Here is a 15,564-nt window from a genome sequence, read left to right as displayed (position 1 = left end):
CAGTAATTGGCACGGAGTCTGGGTTCGATGTACCTTCTAACAACGAATCTATTTATGTCATGTTTATTGTTTTTTTTAATTGTGCAAATAAACTGTTTTTCTTTCTTTCATTTAAATTTAATCTGGGTGTTAAGCCCGGTAGGTAGAGTCTGAAGAGTTATGAGGATGTTAAGGGAAGAAATAAAATTAAGACAAAAGAAACAACTGGATTTCGATCGATTCATTTTTATTACATTAATGTATCTTGTATACAATACACATAGGTATAGAAAATGCAGACTTGTAAGTCAGACAGACAAAGAGACATTTTAAATGTAGTTATGTATTTTACTCGCTACTAAAGGTCCGCCCTTGTTTCAATGGCGTTACTTCTCAACTTACATACAAAAATACGCAAAATGCGATCTAATTTTAAAAATTACACATCAGTTTAGTCCGTCTTAGATTAGTATTAAAAATATTAAACTCTTTTTCGTAGTAATAAAACATTAAAAAAAAATAAAGTTACGGACTAGAAAGCTACGTCATCGATCAGTATAAAAAGTACTTAGACGTGACGTCATACGATTTCCGAATCAATATATCGTCGGACATTAATACCTACCAATTTATAAATATTTTTTAAATTTAACCCACTTCGTTGAACAGCGTTCTTATCGGTTGTTAAAGAAAATTTACCGTTACCGCGATTGAGATATATTTTAAATGCAACAAACTTTTGAATTTATAATACATATTAGTAAAATATATAGGAGTAAAAATAAGATCGATCTCCACAGGTGCGGTACCTAAGACTTGGTAACGCAGATACAGTGCAGAAATTAGCAATTGAATTCGAAATGTAACTAGTCAATTGATATACTTATTATAATATTACTACCTTCTGGCCGCGACTTCGTCCGCGGAAAATTAAAAATAATATGGTTGTACTACCCCTAACATTTAGGGGGATGAAAAATAGATGTTGGCCGATTCTCATAGATACCGGATAAGCATTTCATCAAAATCGGTCAAACCGTTTCGGCCGTTAGGAGTATGGCAACGAAAACTGTGACACGAGAATTTTATATATTAGATGTAATGCAATACGTATATAGTTTACATAGCATATACGATATACTGTTTGTATATTACTGAAACATTGATTTAATCTAGTTATTATAAGCGTCGTATCTATAATACTGAATTCAAATACATCATTACATGCTAATGTGCATAGGTGTGTGTTATAATCTATTGATTAAATCAAATGATGTTTAAGAAATATCATTTGGTACAATAGTAATTATTATTTGGGAATAAGTAAGTATTAATGAAAAATCACTTACAGCTTTTTGTTATTTACAGAGAACATTTTTAGTTATATACCGTTTCACTTTATTTATAAATATATATGTATATAAAATACTATAAATATAAAAGTGTATAGAGAATAATACAGATATACTTATAAATGACAATTGAGACGCTGATTCAGTCGTCAGCAGCGTGTTAGAAAAAGATGGAAACAAAATAACTGATCAAAATTCTTCCCTAGATTTAGGAGATAGTCATTAAAAATATTATATTTATAATATAGTGTATATGTGTGTGTGTGTGTAATTATAACACAATACACACTAAAGTTAAGTCTAATTACACTTACACCATTCGATATCCACTTATAGTGTTTAGGTGAACTTATAATAGCATAATTATAATTGTTTTTATTGACTTTATATCAATGTTCATTATTGACAATAATATTGTCCAATCACCATACATATATAAATAAAAAAAATATTAATTTCATATTTTTGAAGATCCTATCCTAAAGATGATAAGTTGAAAAACTTTAAGGACCAAAATAAGTAACTTTGAGCATGTTACATTTCAGTATACTACCGACATTGAAAGTATATTTTATGAATACATTTATATGAGTAAGATTAAGACTCATCATTCTACTAAATAGTTATACTTGGTTTACAATTATATTGCAAAATATAATAATAAGCAGTGGCATTTTATCTTAACCTATGATAATGCATTGTTCATGTATGAACAATACTTACTTATTTTAAAGGTTTTTTAAAAAAACAAATATCACTTCAGAAAATAGAACATTTCGAAACATTTTGGCCGCTTTCAAGATTTTAGCGTTTCTTATTAATTAAAGAATAATTTTCATTTACATTAAACACCTTTTAGGCTTTACTTAGCAAAATTAAAATAAATATAGATACAGTGATTTCCGGAATGTTTTTTTTTATATGTAAACTTAATACCAAACTTTAAGACTCTCAAATAAATAATATGTAGGTACAAGACGAATGTAGAATGACAGAGACAGTTAATATCAAAATAAAGTTTGTATATAATACTCAATTACGCGACGTCCTGCGCGAGCGATCTAGACGCGAAGGCGGTGCGGTACGGCGCCGCGCGAATACAGCAAGCTATCAAAATATGTTGACGTGGACTACGTAATCGACCGCATGTGGGATGCCGTAAGGTACGTCACACCGTATCGCGTTTGATTTCGCGTGTCACCTCACCGCTTCGCGTTCGCTTCCAGAACGCTCACGCAGAACGTCGCATTAGACCCTCTATATAATCAACCACAAATATCACAATCTTTGACATTGATTGTTATACCTTCAATTGTATAAGTAATGGAGACATTACGTTCCTAGTTTTTTTTTTACGACATAGTTCACACATTGACAGTTTGTTAACTTCGGTAAATAGGTCCACATCTTACAACCATACAAATCACACTGCACGTCCGCATCACTTCAGTCTTTCATGAGTGCTGTAGAATGGCAATAAAAGCCATTTAAAAAAATAGTATATAGATAGATTTTTCATTACACACATTGCCCACACGTTTCAAACAACCGCAAATGTGAAGTGGACCTTTAATACCAAAATATTTGTTCGCCTACAATATCTATCACTCTTATGACAAGAATAGCTTTAAAGAGTTTGTACTGGTTTGGTGATTATATCCACTTCTCCAACCATAAAAGTTTAGATCAACTGAGATTAGATGCTAGGTACTAGATAATGTTATGATATAAACCTATGGGTTTTGGCAGTTTGTTAACATAGGTAATTATGTAAACAACCACCATGAATGTCTGTGAGTTTTTCAAACGGTTTGTTAACCTAAGTAATTACGTCCACTTAAACAACCACCAAAATCACAATATATGTCGAATCGTGGTACAATTAATGTCTATGACTTTAAGACAGTTTGTTAACTTTGTTAACGTAGGTAATTACGTTCACTTAAACAACCACCAAAATTTAATTTACAGTTTGTCGAATCAAGGCGCAATCAATGTTTGTGATTTTTTTAAACATTTTGTTAATTTTGTTAACGTAGGTAATTACGTCCATTTAAACAACCACCACAGTCAATGTGTGTGACTATCATTTGACGACAGAAATAGTTTTAAAAAGTCAGTTATTACTTATAAGTAAATATATACACTGTATAATCTACTACCACATTTTCGTCTTTATCCGGGTAAATAGTCAAAGTATATAGTCATATCTCTGCTCCGTTTACTGCCACGAACATCAGCTAACTTTTGCCTAAAACAAATTGGAACTTGATTAGTACAAAATTACAAATAAGTAATCAAAATGAAACTATAATAATTACTAATAGACAGAGTACAGGCGAAGTGTATAAATACAAAATACCAATAAATATATAATTTGAAGAAATGAGATCTTTCATGAAAAACAAAAATAAAAGAACTTAAAAAAAATAAAAATTTACCTGTGCTTATCTTGAACTAAAAAACTAAAAGTTTTCGTAGGCACTAACTAAACACTAAAAGCGTCACAGTTTAACTAAAGAATGGAATAAATAAAACACAACGTTAATATGAGATTATTTTCAATAGACTACTATAAAAAAATAAACATTACTCAAAAATAATAAAATAAAAATAAATCAAAATACATAATAAAACCATATAATTCAATCGTGATACGTAACATTCATGAAACGCAGTAGGTACTAAGTTAATTATTATGTTATCAGCTTAATCACATAACTGTTTGGCGAGGAGCTCGACTAGTTTCAAGCCATGTTAGAGGTTCATATTCATGAGCAGCATACCGCGACAAACGACGCGGCGATTGTCGCGCTGGTACTCAGTAGCAGAATATGAGCCTCTTACAAGGCTTGAAACTAGTCGAGTTCCTCGCCAAACAGTTACGTGAGGAAGCCGATTACATATTAATTGCTTTAGTGATATTTTTATAATCAGTAGCTTTCTTGAGACTATGGCGATTACCGCATTTCTTTGTGATAATTGAAAAATATGGTTTCATTGCCTTAATTTAATAATAGCCGGCCCAAAAATTATGATCCTGTTATAACAAAAGTGCAATCAGCTTTTTTGGAGCGCTTGCTCCAAACATATAAAAAAACATAGCTTTTAATTATTTCAAACAAAAAAAAACTTTCTTTACAACGTACGTTTGTGGGCCAGCTTTAAAAAAATATACCTATTATGTAATTAAAAAAAAATAACAAAGTCAAAATCTACTATAGATACTAATATGGCACGTAATATCACTTATTTACTGTCTACTAATACTGAAATCCAAAATTATACTCTTACAAAAACATAAATAGATATTACAAAAATCATTACATAATGTATACATACAAATTCGTAAGACTATCAGTCTCTATAGCGTTACATATTATAAATAACTTGGAAAAACAGCCAACTAGTAAATACCAAACGTAACAATTGAGCTCAAATTCGTCAAAAAAATTTGCTCAAATTGGTTGTCAACGGATATTCGTTACATCACTAGTACATTTATTACAGAAACGATGCACTAAATTATATATGTACACAAATATTTCATAGAGGCGCACAATTACGTTTTACGATTAAAATATGCAACCCTTGCAACCTAACCAATCTTAATTTAGTCTACATTTCAAAAATAAGACCCTACTTCTCAGTCCGATTTCCATAATATTATGAATATTATATACCTACTACAGCAAAGGCATCGCTTATAAGCATCAAAAACTACAAGCGCCCATTATCGGCGTGGCAACGTATGCAGGAGCGCTTAATACATATTATGCCATACCATAAATATAATTAAACAGGTAATACATTTAAAGCGGTCTGATAAATCAGCAAAAATATCAATATTTTATGTTTCTAACAATGCGTAATACAAATTCTGGAATGAATCCTACAAAGGGAAAAAGTGAAGTAACTATAGATATAATACCCGGCATGAACCATATCCAATTATTCATAGTGATGTAAATTTGTGCATTGCGTATTTTTTCATTTCCCAATATTACTTTCAAGTTTCATCACAAATTTCTTTACTCATTACTTCCGTTAACGTCCTCCAAAATGGACCTGATTAAAAGTAATGTGATGACAATAATCGTAAAAACGCGAATTTACTCACACTACGGAATATCTGGACATAGCTCGTGCCGGGGACGTATACTTAAATATACTTCAGTGATATGTACCCGATGGGCTAACTTGTTGTGTCTAGTCTGGTTTAGTTGCAAGCTTGTTCAGTTCCTCTAGGGCATATTTCAGCTTGTCCCTGAGACTTTGCGGACAGCCGTGCTCTTTGATTGTGCGGAAGCGGAATGCTCTTAAATTTTCTTCTCCATACAAAATTGTCCTTTTCGGACATATAATCAACTTCGTGTTGTCGTTAAAGTCCATCTGTTGACAGAAAATCTGGAGTTAAGCATTGAGAGAAAACTTGGATTAATTTTTGATTCTGCCAATAGTGGCGGGCCATGGCTTTTGGCTTTAAATTGTCATTATAATATTTACTTGTAGGCTCCGCGTGCTGAACAGCATTACAGTAGCCTCTGAGGTTTTATAAGCCCTTATTACATACGCTGTATTTGGTCTTGCACGTCTACCTGCAAGGGAAGAAGACACCATTATTTCTTAACATGTTATTTTATTTTGTAAATTCTGATTCATTTCAAAATTTACTACATTTCCATTACCTTTTAAACGAGACATGTACTTGGTTAATATCAATCCCGCTTTTAACTTTAATGGAAAGGGCAGGTCTCCTGGCATAGGACCTACCGGCGACTCTGTTTGCAGTCCCTGTTCGTTGATGTAATAGACTTTCCTGCGTACGAAAAATTAACATTAGGGGAAAATAGCATCAGCCAACTTTGTAAGCACACGAACCATTTGTAAGCAAGTCATACTCACCTTTCGGTGTCATTAATATATATGTTGGTGTTGTTTTCAAATAGCATTCCGCAGGTTTTGTTACTCAGAGTATATCCAAAGCCAACACCTGGGGTCAAAACCGATTCGCACACCCACACCAACGGCGGCGCCGCGGGTTCGCTTAGTTCATCGGGTAAGCAAGAAGTACGGCATTTAATCTGTAAAGAAGTAGGTTGGTATTATAATTATGCAATTAGTTGTTTCAACAACAGAAGGAAGAGCGAAAAAAGAAAAAAAAAGAAACAGTAACACTTAATGTCGTGTATAATTATTTATACCTTTTTAAAGTCCGCACCAAGTAGTGCGGTAAGTTGAGTTTGCATCACATTTATATTTTTTTCGGCCACGCTCATTTTTTTTGGCTGGTGGCCCGGGATTTGGTTTATTCTTGCGTGGCTCGTCGATCTTTACGAAGTCTATGTAACAAAGTAAATTTTATACATAATTAATTAATAAAAAAATACTAATAATATCTTCTATCTTAATATTAGTCAAACGACATGAAGAATATACAGACACAACTACACAACACAAGGTGTCGCGAGGTGGTAAGAGGTTTTGAACCTACCTAGTTCATTGATTTTGGGGCTAGTGTAGAAGCAGCACCTAGGCAGGGAGATAGGTCGGAAGCTGGAATGAATAAACTCATGTTTCAGCATTTTGTCCACCGATGGTCTTCGCCCCGGACTTCGCTGGACCGCCATTTTTATGAGAGACGCTGCTTCCTCGTGAACCGACAATGGTATTCTAAAACGATAACTTTTGATTAATATTAGTTATTTTTATTTTATTCACCAACTCGCTTCTGCCAATGGCATTGCCGGCGTGTATATTTTTAGGATAAAAATTATCCAGTGTAATGCCCAGGATGTTAAAATATAATTATAACAAGTTTCATCGAAACCGGACCGATGACTTTTGTGTGATGCTTGAACATATAAACAGACAGACAGACAAAAAAAAGATATCTTTGTCTGTCTGATTCATTCACTGATTTTTGGGTTCGGTATCTATCTAGTAACGAGTAACACATACCCCCCAGTAACCCCTACTATTAACTTTTGTTAATATTTATTGAATACGAATTATTGAATTTGAAGTGAAAATAAACTTCTAGTTTTATTTACGTATGTATAGATAAGTAATCAAACTAAATTTTATTTATTTGAATATATATATTTTTTAAGATAAATTTTATATGCAATCACTACAATGTAATAAATCAGTACCTTTGCAAATATGTGTAAATATGCAGTGATAGGCAGACGAAGCAGATTTGGAAAAAAAAGGTATTTCGTCGTGGCCATTTTAAATCAAGCAAGGTATCAATATTGGTACATTTCAAAGTAACTTCTAAGCTCGTAAGTCCTGCATGTATTATCTGGGCTATGGAAATGGGTCCCATTTTGTTTCTCTTTCTTTGAGAAAGAAGAAACAGATAGTGTTATGCCATCAGTCTTTGTTAGGCCGTAAGAACCGGTCCGTGCCCGCTTGTGCATAATAAGCCCAAAACCGTTTCGAATGCTTAGTTATTGGTCTTTGGTTCTCTATCATACCTAATTGTAGTTAGAGGTAGCCACAGCTGAGCATCGTTTACTCATCAGCTTTGATTCAAACTAATTTGTATAGCTTCCCTTCATTGAGATTTTTGGCGGACCAAGGACGCTGTGTCTTACGTTCACAGAGAGTATATACCTATCATGATAGATATCGGTGACTAGGTTACATAATAGGAAAAACTTACTTATAAATACAAGATCTGATGTTCGTATATGTGTTTTCGACCAAGGCGCCGTCAAAAGGCGGTGTGCCAACGATTAAAGAGTACAAAATGCAGCCGATGCTCCATATATCGGCTTTAAACGAATGTCCCCTGGCCGACATCATTTCTGGGGCCATGTAATTTGGCGTCCCGCAAAATGTTTGTGTCCTATCATCTGTAACATTATACAAAATAATTAATTAGAATGTTATTAAAAGTCAATAAGTATGTTGAATATCAGCAGCAATCAACAAGCTCAAGTAGCTTCACTATGTACATGCAAAATGTTGAAGTTATATAATAATAAATAAAATACCAACCCTTCGCATTGAATTTGGTAGCCAACCCGAAGTCTCCTATCTTAATATGGAGTTGGTCGTTTAGGAAAATGTTTCCTGGTTTTAAGTCACGGTGTATAATTTTTCTTTGGTGTAAAAATAATACTCCTTGCAGTACTTCATAAATGAAGTACCGGCACTCTGGCACTGTGAGGGTGTGTCTTTTTATTTGCAGGTCCAACAATGACTGTAAAAAATAGACATATATTAATTGAAATTATGAGAAGTAAATAGTAAAACCGCAATAAATATAAGTAAATTGAAAACAGTCCTAATGCAATCACTAGGACTGTTATTGTACCATTATAAAGTGCAATTCCATGTCCATATTATTAAGACATATTATGATAGTATAATCAATGACGTCCAATGTTCAAAATACTCACCCGGCTTGAACAATATTCGAGGATTATGTAAATATTTTTCATATCTTCAAAAGAATTGTGGAATCCAACCACATGTTTATGGGTCAGCGGCCGGTGGATCTCAATCTCCCTTTTTAATGCTTTTTTCAGTGTTACCTTCGTCAACATTTTCTTGGCTATGACTTTAGCCGCAAACGTTTTGTCTGTGGCCATTTCTCTTATTTTATAGCAAATCCCAAATCCACCCTAAAATATACAAAAATGACGATTTAATACCAAAAAGCGCTGATGTCTTCACACATCAATTCTAAAAAGAATAATAATGTGCATGCATAACAATATTTTAGACAGATAAATACATCTTAATATCATAATAACCTCCGGAATATCAGATGGTCGATTCGGACGAATGGTTGGATTTGGGGGGACAAGCGTTAAGGTTTTTTACCGTTTATCTATATCTATAACTACTAAATATTACCAACAAATAAATAATCTATCTCCTATCAATTGTAATAGAAACCTATAGTATATATATTTTTCATTAAGACTATGTTAATAAAATTCACGTTAAACTGTAAACAATTATTATATTGTATTAAAGATTAAGAGCATTTTTTTTTCATACGAATGTGAGTTTGTTATGTAAGTGCAATCTCTTTCATTGTCGCTTCGTCAATGAAAACAATTGCTATCCATTTTTGGTTATTTTCATAACATCCTGCGTATGTATTTATGAACGACGTTATGCAAAGCAGAGTCAATGTTTATTTGACTTCAAAAACGTATTTTTTCAGTATTGTAATCTTCATACACAACCCTACCCACCATTAAAGCCGGGGCAGATAATTTTAGAATACCTTGTATATTATTTATAACCTGTACAAAATAAACAATAAATTATAAGGAAGTCGGTTAATAAGAACATCTTACCTTGCCAATAAATCGTATCCGTTGGTATTTACAGTTATTTTTGTTGTCGTCCAAAATGATCGGAATATCTTTCTCTGCTTCATCCAGCCATGGTCTATTTCTCACCCTGCTGAAAATATAACAAAATCAAATAAACGTATAGCAACACGATTCTTTAATTACCAAAGCAAAAGATCATGTGGTTACTAAACGTTGAACCAACAGTGTTGATAATATAAGTCATTTCAAAGAGACTTATCAACTTAGGTTCAATTTATAGGTACTAGCGCAGAATCGAAGCGCATCGAAGCGTCTATGTAATTTACATAACAAATTCAACCTTAACTCCAAAGCGTAAGGGTCAATTCATACTAGCGCAGAGTCGAGGCGTTGTTCTCGCGCAGACGCGCGAATTTCGACGAATGCGCGCGTCTTGTTTAAAATCTCAGAAGTAATGTGTGCGTTACGCTGTGAAGTTAAGGTTGAATTTGTTATGTTCAGTTTTGGAAAGACGCTTCGATGCGCTTCGACTCTGTGCTAGTATAAATTGACCCTTATACTTTATTTGCAAGTATAACTTTTAGCTAGCTCGCGGGAGAACAGAGATAAGAGCCCACAAACATGTAAAAATCTTATGATTCTAAAATTCAAAAAGTGCGTTTAAAAAGCAGACTTCTAAGAAGTGAAAAATATACCAACGTCACACTTTTTTACCTTTGAAGGGTTAAGCATAGGTGCACATTATGGCACTTAATGCCGCTATACAATATCCAAACTCTTTCACCATTTGCCTTATAAGTTCCTATTGCCATATACTGGGCATAATTCCAGACTCCGTGCTACCACTGAGAAATTTTTGATAAACCGAAAAAAACCCAGTAATGCTTTGCCGGATGCGGGAATCGAACGCTAGACCCCTTGTCCGGCAGTTGCACTTACTTACTGAAAAATATCTATGATTTGTCATACGTACTGAAAGTCGGTGCCACGAGTTTTAAACAAAATTATTCATTGGAACCTTAATATACCTCATCCTTAAGCTGTATACAATTTTATCATATTTTTTGCTTTTTAGAAGTCGATTTTCTTAACGCAGTTTTAAATGTTAAATAGTATAACTGTTTCTTAATTTGTAATTCTCATAATTGTTGTAGTTTGAAATCGTCAGTCCATCTTGAGAAAGCATGGTATTCCATGCATACACCTTGTCAATGTGAGAAGCATTTGGCCAGCAATGGGATAGTTTGCAGACTGATAATATCGCACAGCATCTATGCCAAAAGTTCCTCTGCATACTACTTACATTGCATCAGTATCTCTACCATGAGTTACGGTCCGTATTCACATACGGTATTACTCGATAGTTTTACTCGATAAGTCGAGTAAAAATCAACTTATGGACCTGAAAACTCACGGCTCGATGGCTCGCATCGAGCCGGCTCGATGGAATTAAATGAAAGTAATTTCCTTCGAGCCTACTCGAAGCACCGTCATCCTTTGGCTCAAATTGTTCAGCGAATACTGAACAGTGGACCTCACTCGATAGATCAATACTGAATGTGTGGACAAAAGCTCAAGTTATGGGTTTTACTCGACAGCTTAGCTCTGTCGAGTAATACCGTACGTGAGTACGGAGCTTTAGAAGCAATATCGATAGTCGCTAGCGACAACGTAACGTTTTTGTATGTCATATTTTACAACGCCTCTGCCGGTCACATGTGGAACTAAAATTGGCCATACTAAAAATTTACGTCGTCGCTAGCGATTACCGACAAATACTATTGCTTCAAACTCATCGTAGAGGTACTGTATACCAATGGGGACGAGGTCAACTAGTCAAACTCTTTACTTTTTTCGAAATGTCAAAAAATACAGGTTTCTGTTTTTATTCTTAGGTGGGCATTGTTAGTAGTTGATTAAAGCTCCATTTTGTGGGTAGGATACAAATGTCAACATTTTAATTTAATATAGAACTTTTAAAACATAATATGGAACCGCTTTAAATTTTCTTTACCGCCTCAATTTTTTCAGGTCAGGGTAATAGGTAACTGTAAAACCTTCTCATAAATCTGAAAACCGCATCAAAATCGGTTCAGCCAAACACTAGACAATCGCACCTCGTTTTTTGAAGTCGGTTTATTAATATTTTTACGTGCGCTATTGAAGATAGTTGTAGATTGGACGATTTGCACGAACAATACTTTTAAATAATCATCATCGATCACCAATAAGGGGCTGCTGTTACTTATAGCGCTTTACCCGCATATGAATATACCTTTCTCACCTGAGGCCTTAGTACGATTTTAAGGGTACTGTATGTAGTAACGTAAAGCAAACTCGTACTAAGGGTATGTATGTAATTACGAGTACCTACCTACTAAATACACAATTATAAAAAACAATATTATAAATTCGCTTCTCCACAATTGCAATGGCAATCAAAATGCCAGGAAATTCGCTCGTTAACTCATTGAAGTATTATAAAGCAAAAAAAAATCAGTATAAAATGAAAATATGAATTCATTAATAAATGAAACCTTAAAATTATCATGGTCACAAAGTAATTTGATAATAATTAAATATTATTAGGTAATATTGCAAACCTGTTAGATCTGTCGCTAGGGCCTTCGCCCGGGTCGCTCGTCCTATTCCTTTTTGATTCCGCACCTGTGAGAAAGATAACAAAATAGGCGCCAAGCGGCAAAAAATATCTTATCTAAGTGCCTATAAACTAAACGCAATCAACTTTCAAATATTGATGCATCCAGCTACCTACAATGGAATCCTCACCTACATTGCCTGAACAGTATTGCTAAATAAAATTATTGTTAAATATTTCTCTTATACTATTGCCATTGGTTATTCGCCAAGCATGAAGAATAAAAAAAGCATGAAGAGTATAAAGAATTTGCCCACTCTCGAAAAGCCTACAAAAAGACAAACCAGACTGTCTCAAAAATTACAAATTATATTGCAATCTTAATCTTTTGGTTTCTCTTTCTAGGTTCAAATTTCCTAAACGAGCTCATTTAAAAGTAGGGAAATTCTGAAAACTCTCTAAACATGTATTAGATTTTCTTTTAGGTACCTATCTGCACTTTAAACATATGTAATATATGTATAATAGTACCTAGTACTATTAATAATATTTACCCTCTAAGCCAAATGCTGGTCTTTTGGCAGGCAGATACAGCGGCGCAGGTCTACGCGGAGGCGGCGGGTTGACCGCAGGTGCTGGCGGCGGGTTGACCGCAGGTGCTGGCGGCAGGTTCACCATAAGTGCTTGCATCCGATTGGCCGCACGCGCACGCAGGGTGGCCGCACGTTCTGCTAACTCGTTGTTAATACGTGCTTGCACCAAGTTGGCCACACGTGGTGACACATGTATGTGCGCACGTACTTGCCACAGGTCGGCCGCTCGTGCTGGCCACACGTTGGGCCCACGTGGTGGCATCAGGTTGGCCTCACGTGCTGGCATCAGGTTGGCCTCACGTGCCGGCATCAGGTTGGCCGCTCGTGCTGGCATCACGTTAGCCGCTCGTGCTGGCATCAGGTTGGCCACTCGTGCTGGCATCAGGTTGGCCGCTCGTGCTGGCATCACGTTAGCCGCTCGTGCTGGCATCAGGTTGGCCACTCGTGCTGGCATCAGGTTGGCCGCTCGCTGGCATGGCATCAGGTTGGCCGCTCGTGCTGGCATCAGGTTGGCCGCTCGTGCTGGCATCAGGTTGGCCGCTCGTGCTGGCATCACGTTGGCCGCTCGTGCTGGCATCAGGTTGGCCGCTCGTGCTGGCATCAGGTTGGCCGCTCGTGCTGGCATCAGGTTGGCCGCTTGTGCTGGCATCACGTTGGGCCCACGTGGTGGCATCAGGTTGGCCTCACGTGCCGGCGGCAGGATGGCCGCAGGTTCTGGTGGCAGGTTGGCCTCACGTGCTAGCGGCAGGTCGGCCTCACCTACTAGCGGCAGGTTGGCCGCAGGCGGTGGCGCCGGCGGCGGGGCAGGCTCAGGCGGAGGTGGAGGCGGCGGCGGCGGCGGCGGCGGTGGCCGCGAATCTTGTGTGTACTCACTGAAACATTACACACAAATATAATGCTGTAAGCCAGTTTCTGATCAAAGTTAACTAGGTATTTCCTGAGTATTCATATTTAAAGAATATACTACTTACTCTTTAGGTAACATTTTGAGTGTATGCTTCGGCGCAAGGTTTGCTGAAAAAAAAAAATATCATACATACATTATCAAGTGCTAAAATGTAAGTTTTCAATAGTTTCCCCCGCCCCTCACTCACTCACTCACTCACTCACTCACTCGCTCACTCACTCACTAACTCACTCACTCACTCACTCACTCACTCACTCACTCATTCACACCCTCAATCACGCACTCACTCACACACTCACTCACTCACTCACTCGCTCACTCACTCACTCACACACTCACTCACTCACTCACTCACGCACTCTCTCACTCAATCACTAGCTCACTGACCCGCTCACTCACTCACTTACTCACTCACTCACTCACTCACTCACTCACTCACTCACTCACTCACTCACTCACTCACTCACTCACTCACTCACACACTCACTCACTCACACACTCACTCACTCACTCACTCACTCACTCACTCACACACTCAATCACACATTCACTCACTCATACATTCACTCACATGGAAAATTGTATGGAATAATGGAAAATAGAGCCTAATAATGCTTGAGTAACTTAGATAAGGGTAATAGAGGAATGTAGATTGCATGCAGTAGGTAATAAAAGTGTGTATTAAGACCAACAATGTCTGAAGTATCCATTGCCTAAAATTTCATGTAGTTACCAATACATAATAATGACAGGCACCACACAAACAACAGCATGATGACAATCCCTGAAGGTATAGGCAGAGGCGCACATATCCATGCAAAAAAAATCCACTGCTGGGCTGGCTTGAGCCAAGTCTTATCACACAGAGACAATATGAGATTTTTTTTATTTTAAACTTATTATTAGAAAGAAGGTTTCCTCAGTATATTTTCCTTCACCGTATGTTACTGGTGATGTGAACCCGCACCCTCGCTGTGAGAAGCGGGCATCTTAATCCTCCAGGCTACCATATATCACCATACAGACTATTATTGAATTTTCAAAAATTAGCAATGCTTCAACTGTCAGTAGATAAGTGTTGAAGGCAAATCCTCCGCATAAGACAACTGAACTATTGCTAGATCAGGAATGAAACCCGAGTTTGCTTGCTCGGACAATAGCGCTTGCAACTGCTTGACCAAATACATAGTATTTGGTGTTTCCCGTTACATTTGTATAAGCATGTCCAAGACTACTTACCCTAATTGTTCTAGTGCTGCTAAACTGATGGAGTTATGCTGGTGTTGGGAACTTCAAATTCCTAGATGGTTGTAATGGCTGGTGGGCGTCTATGTGCTTGTGAAGTTGGAAGCTGCCTTATTTGCTGCCACTATGATAGGGGCTGCTGCAATGGAGATGGTGAAGGTTCAGGCCTTAGTGAATACTGTCGTGACACTGATGAGCACGAAGGTGGTAAACCTTGTGGAACCAACGGCCATTTCGGTCCTGGTACTTCCTCCGGTCCTGGCGGTTTTTCCTGATCTGGTCCTGGTCAAGCCATAGCTGTATCTTCAACTGCCTCCGTATCCTATTTCCCAGATGGAATATTTGCCAATTGCAATTCTGTCTGGTCTTTGCTGGCACCTCAATAACAAAACTGCAACCACTACTTAACAATTTTATGTAAATGTGATATATTTTGTATTAATTCGCGGGGCACGCGCGCACCTCGCCCGTAGTTACTTCACTTAATAATGGACAGGGGATGTTTTATTGATTGAATTGACCAACAACAGAATGTAATCAATCAATAACAAACGCACTAGTGTTACCAATTTTGTAAAATAAATTT

The 15,564-nt window shown here is 36.5% G+C and overlaps 1 protein-coding gene across 1 annotated transcript; it reads right to left on the bottom strand.

Moving 5' to 3' along the window:
- Positions 1-209: 209 nt before the first annotated feature.
- On the bottom strand, positions 210-12,864 carry LOC118265363 (serine/threonine-protein kinase polo; the record flags this gene model as incomplete). Its single annotated transcript, XM_035578201.2, is given in 13 exon segments — positions 210-3,582; positions 5,519-5,723; positions 5,838-5,929; positions 6,020-6,150; positions 6,237-6,415; positions 6,536-6,673; positions 6,826-7,004; positions 8,002-8,194; positions 8,340-8,544; positions 8,744-8,968; positions 9,656-9,764; positions 12,238-12,301; positions 12,788-12,864. Coding segments are annotated over 8 exon segments (1,186 nt in total), but the record flags the coding sequence as incomplete, so codon positions are not given.
- Positions 12,865-15,564: the final 2,700 nt, after the last annotated feature.

The sequence above is a fragment of the Spodoptera frugiperda genome, chromosome 25 (assembly GCF_023101765.2).
Source record: "Spodoptera frugiperda isolate SF20-4 chromosome 25, AGI-APGP_CSIRO_Sfru_2.0, whole genome shotgun sequence".
Taxonomy (NCBI): Eukaryota; Metazoa; Arthropoda; class Insecta; order Lepidoptera; family Noctuidae; genus Spodoptera; species Spodoptera frugiperda.
The sequence above is the reverse complement of the archived record's forward strand: the minus strand, read 5'-3'. Positions and strand labels throughout refer to the sequence as shown.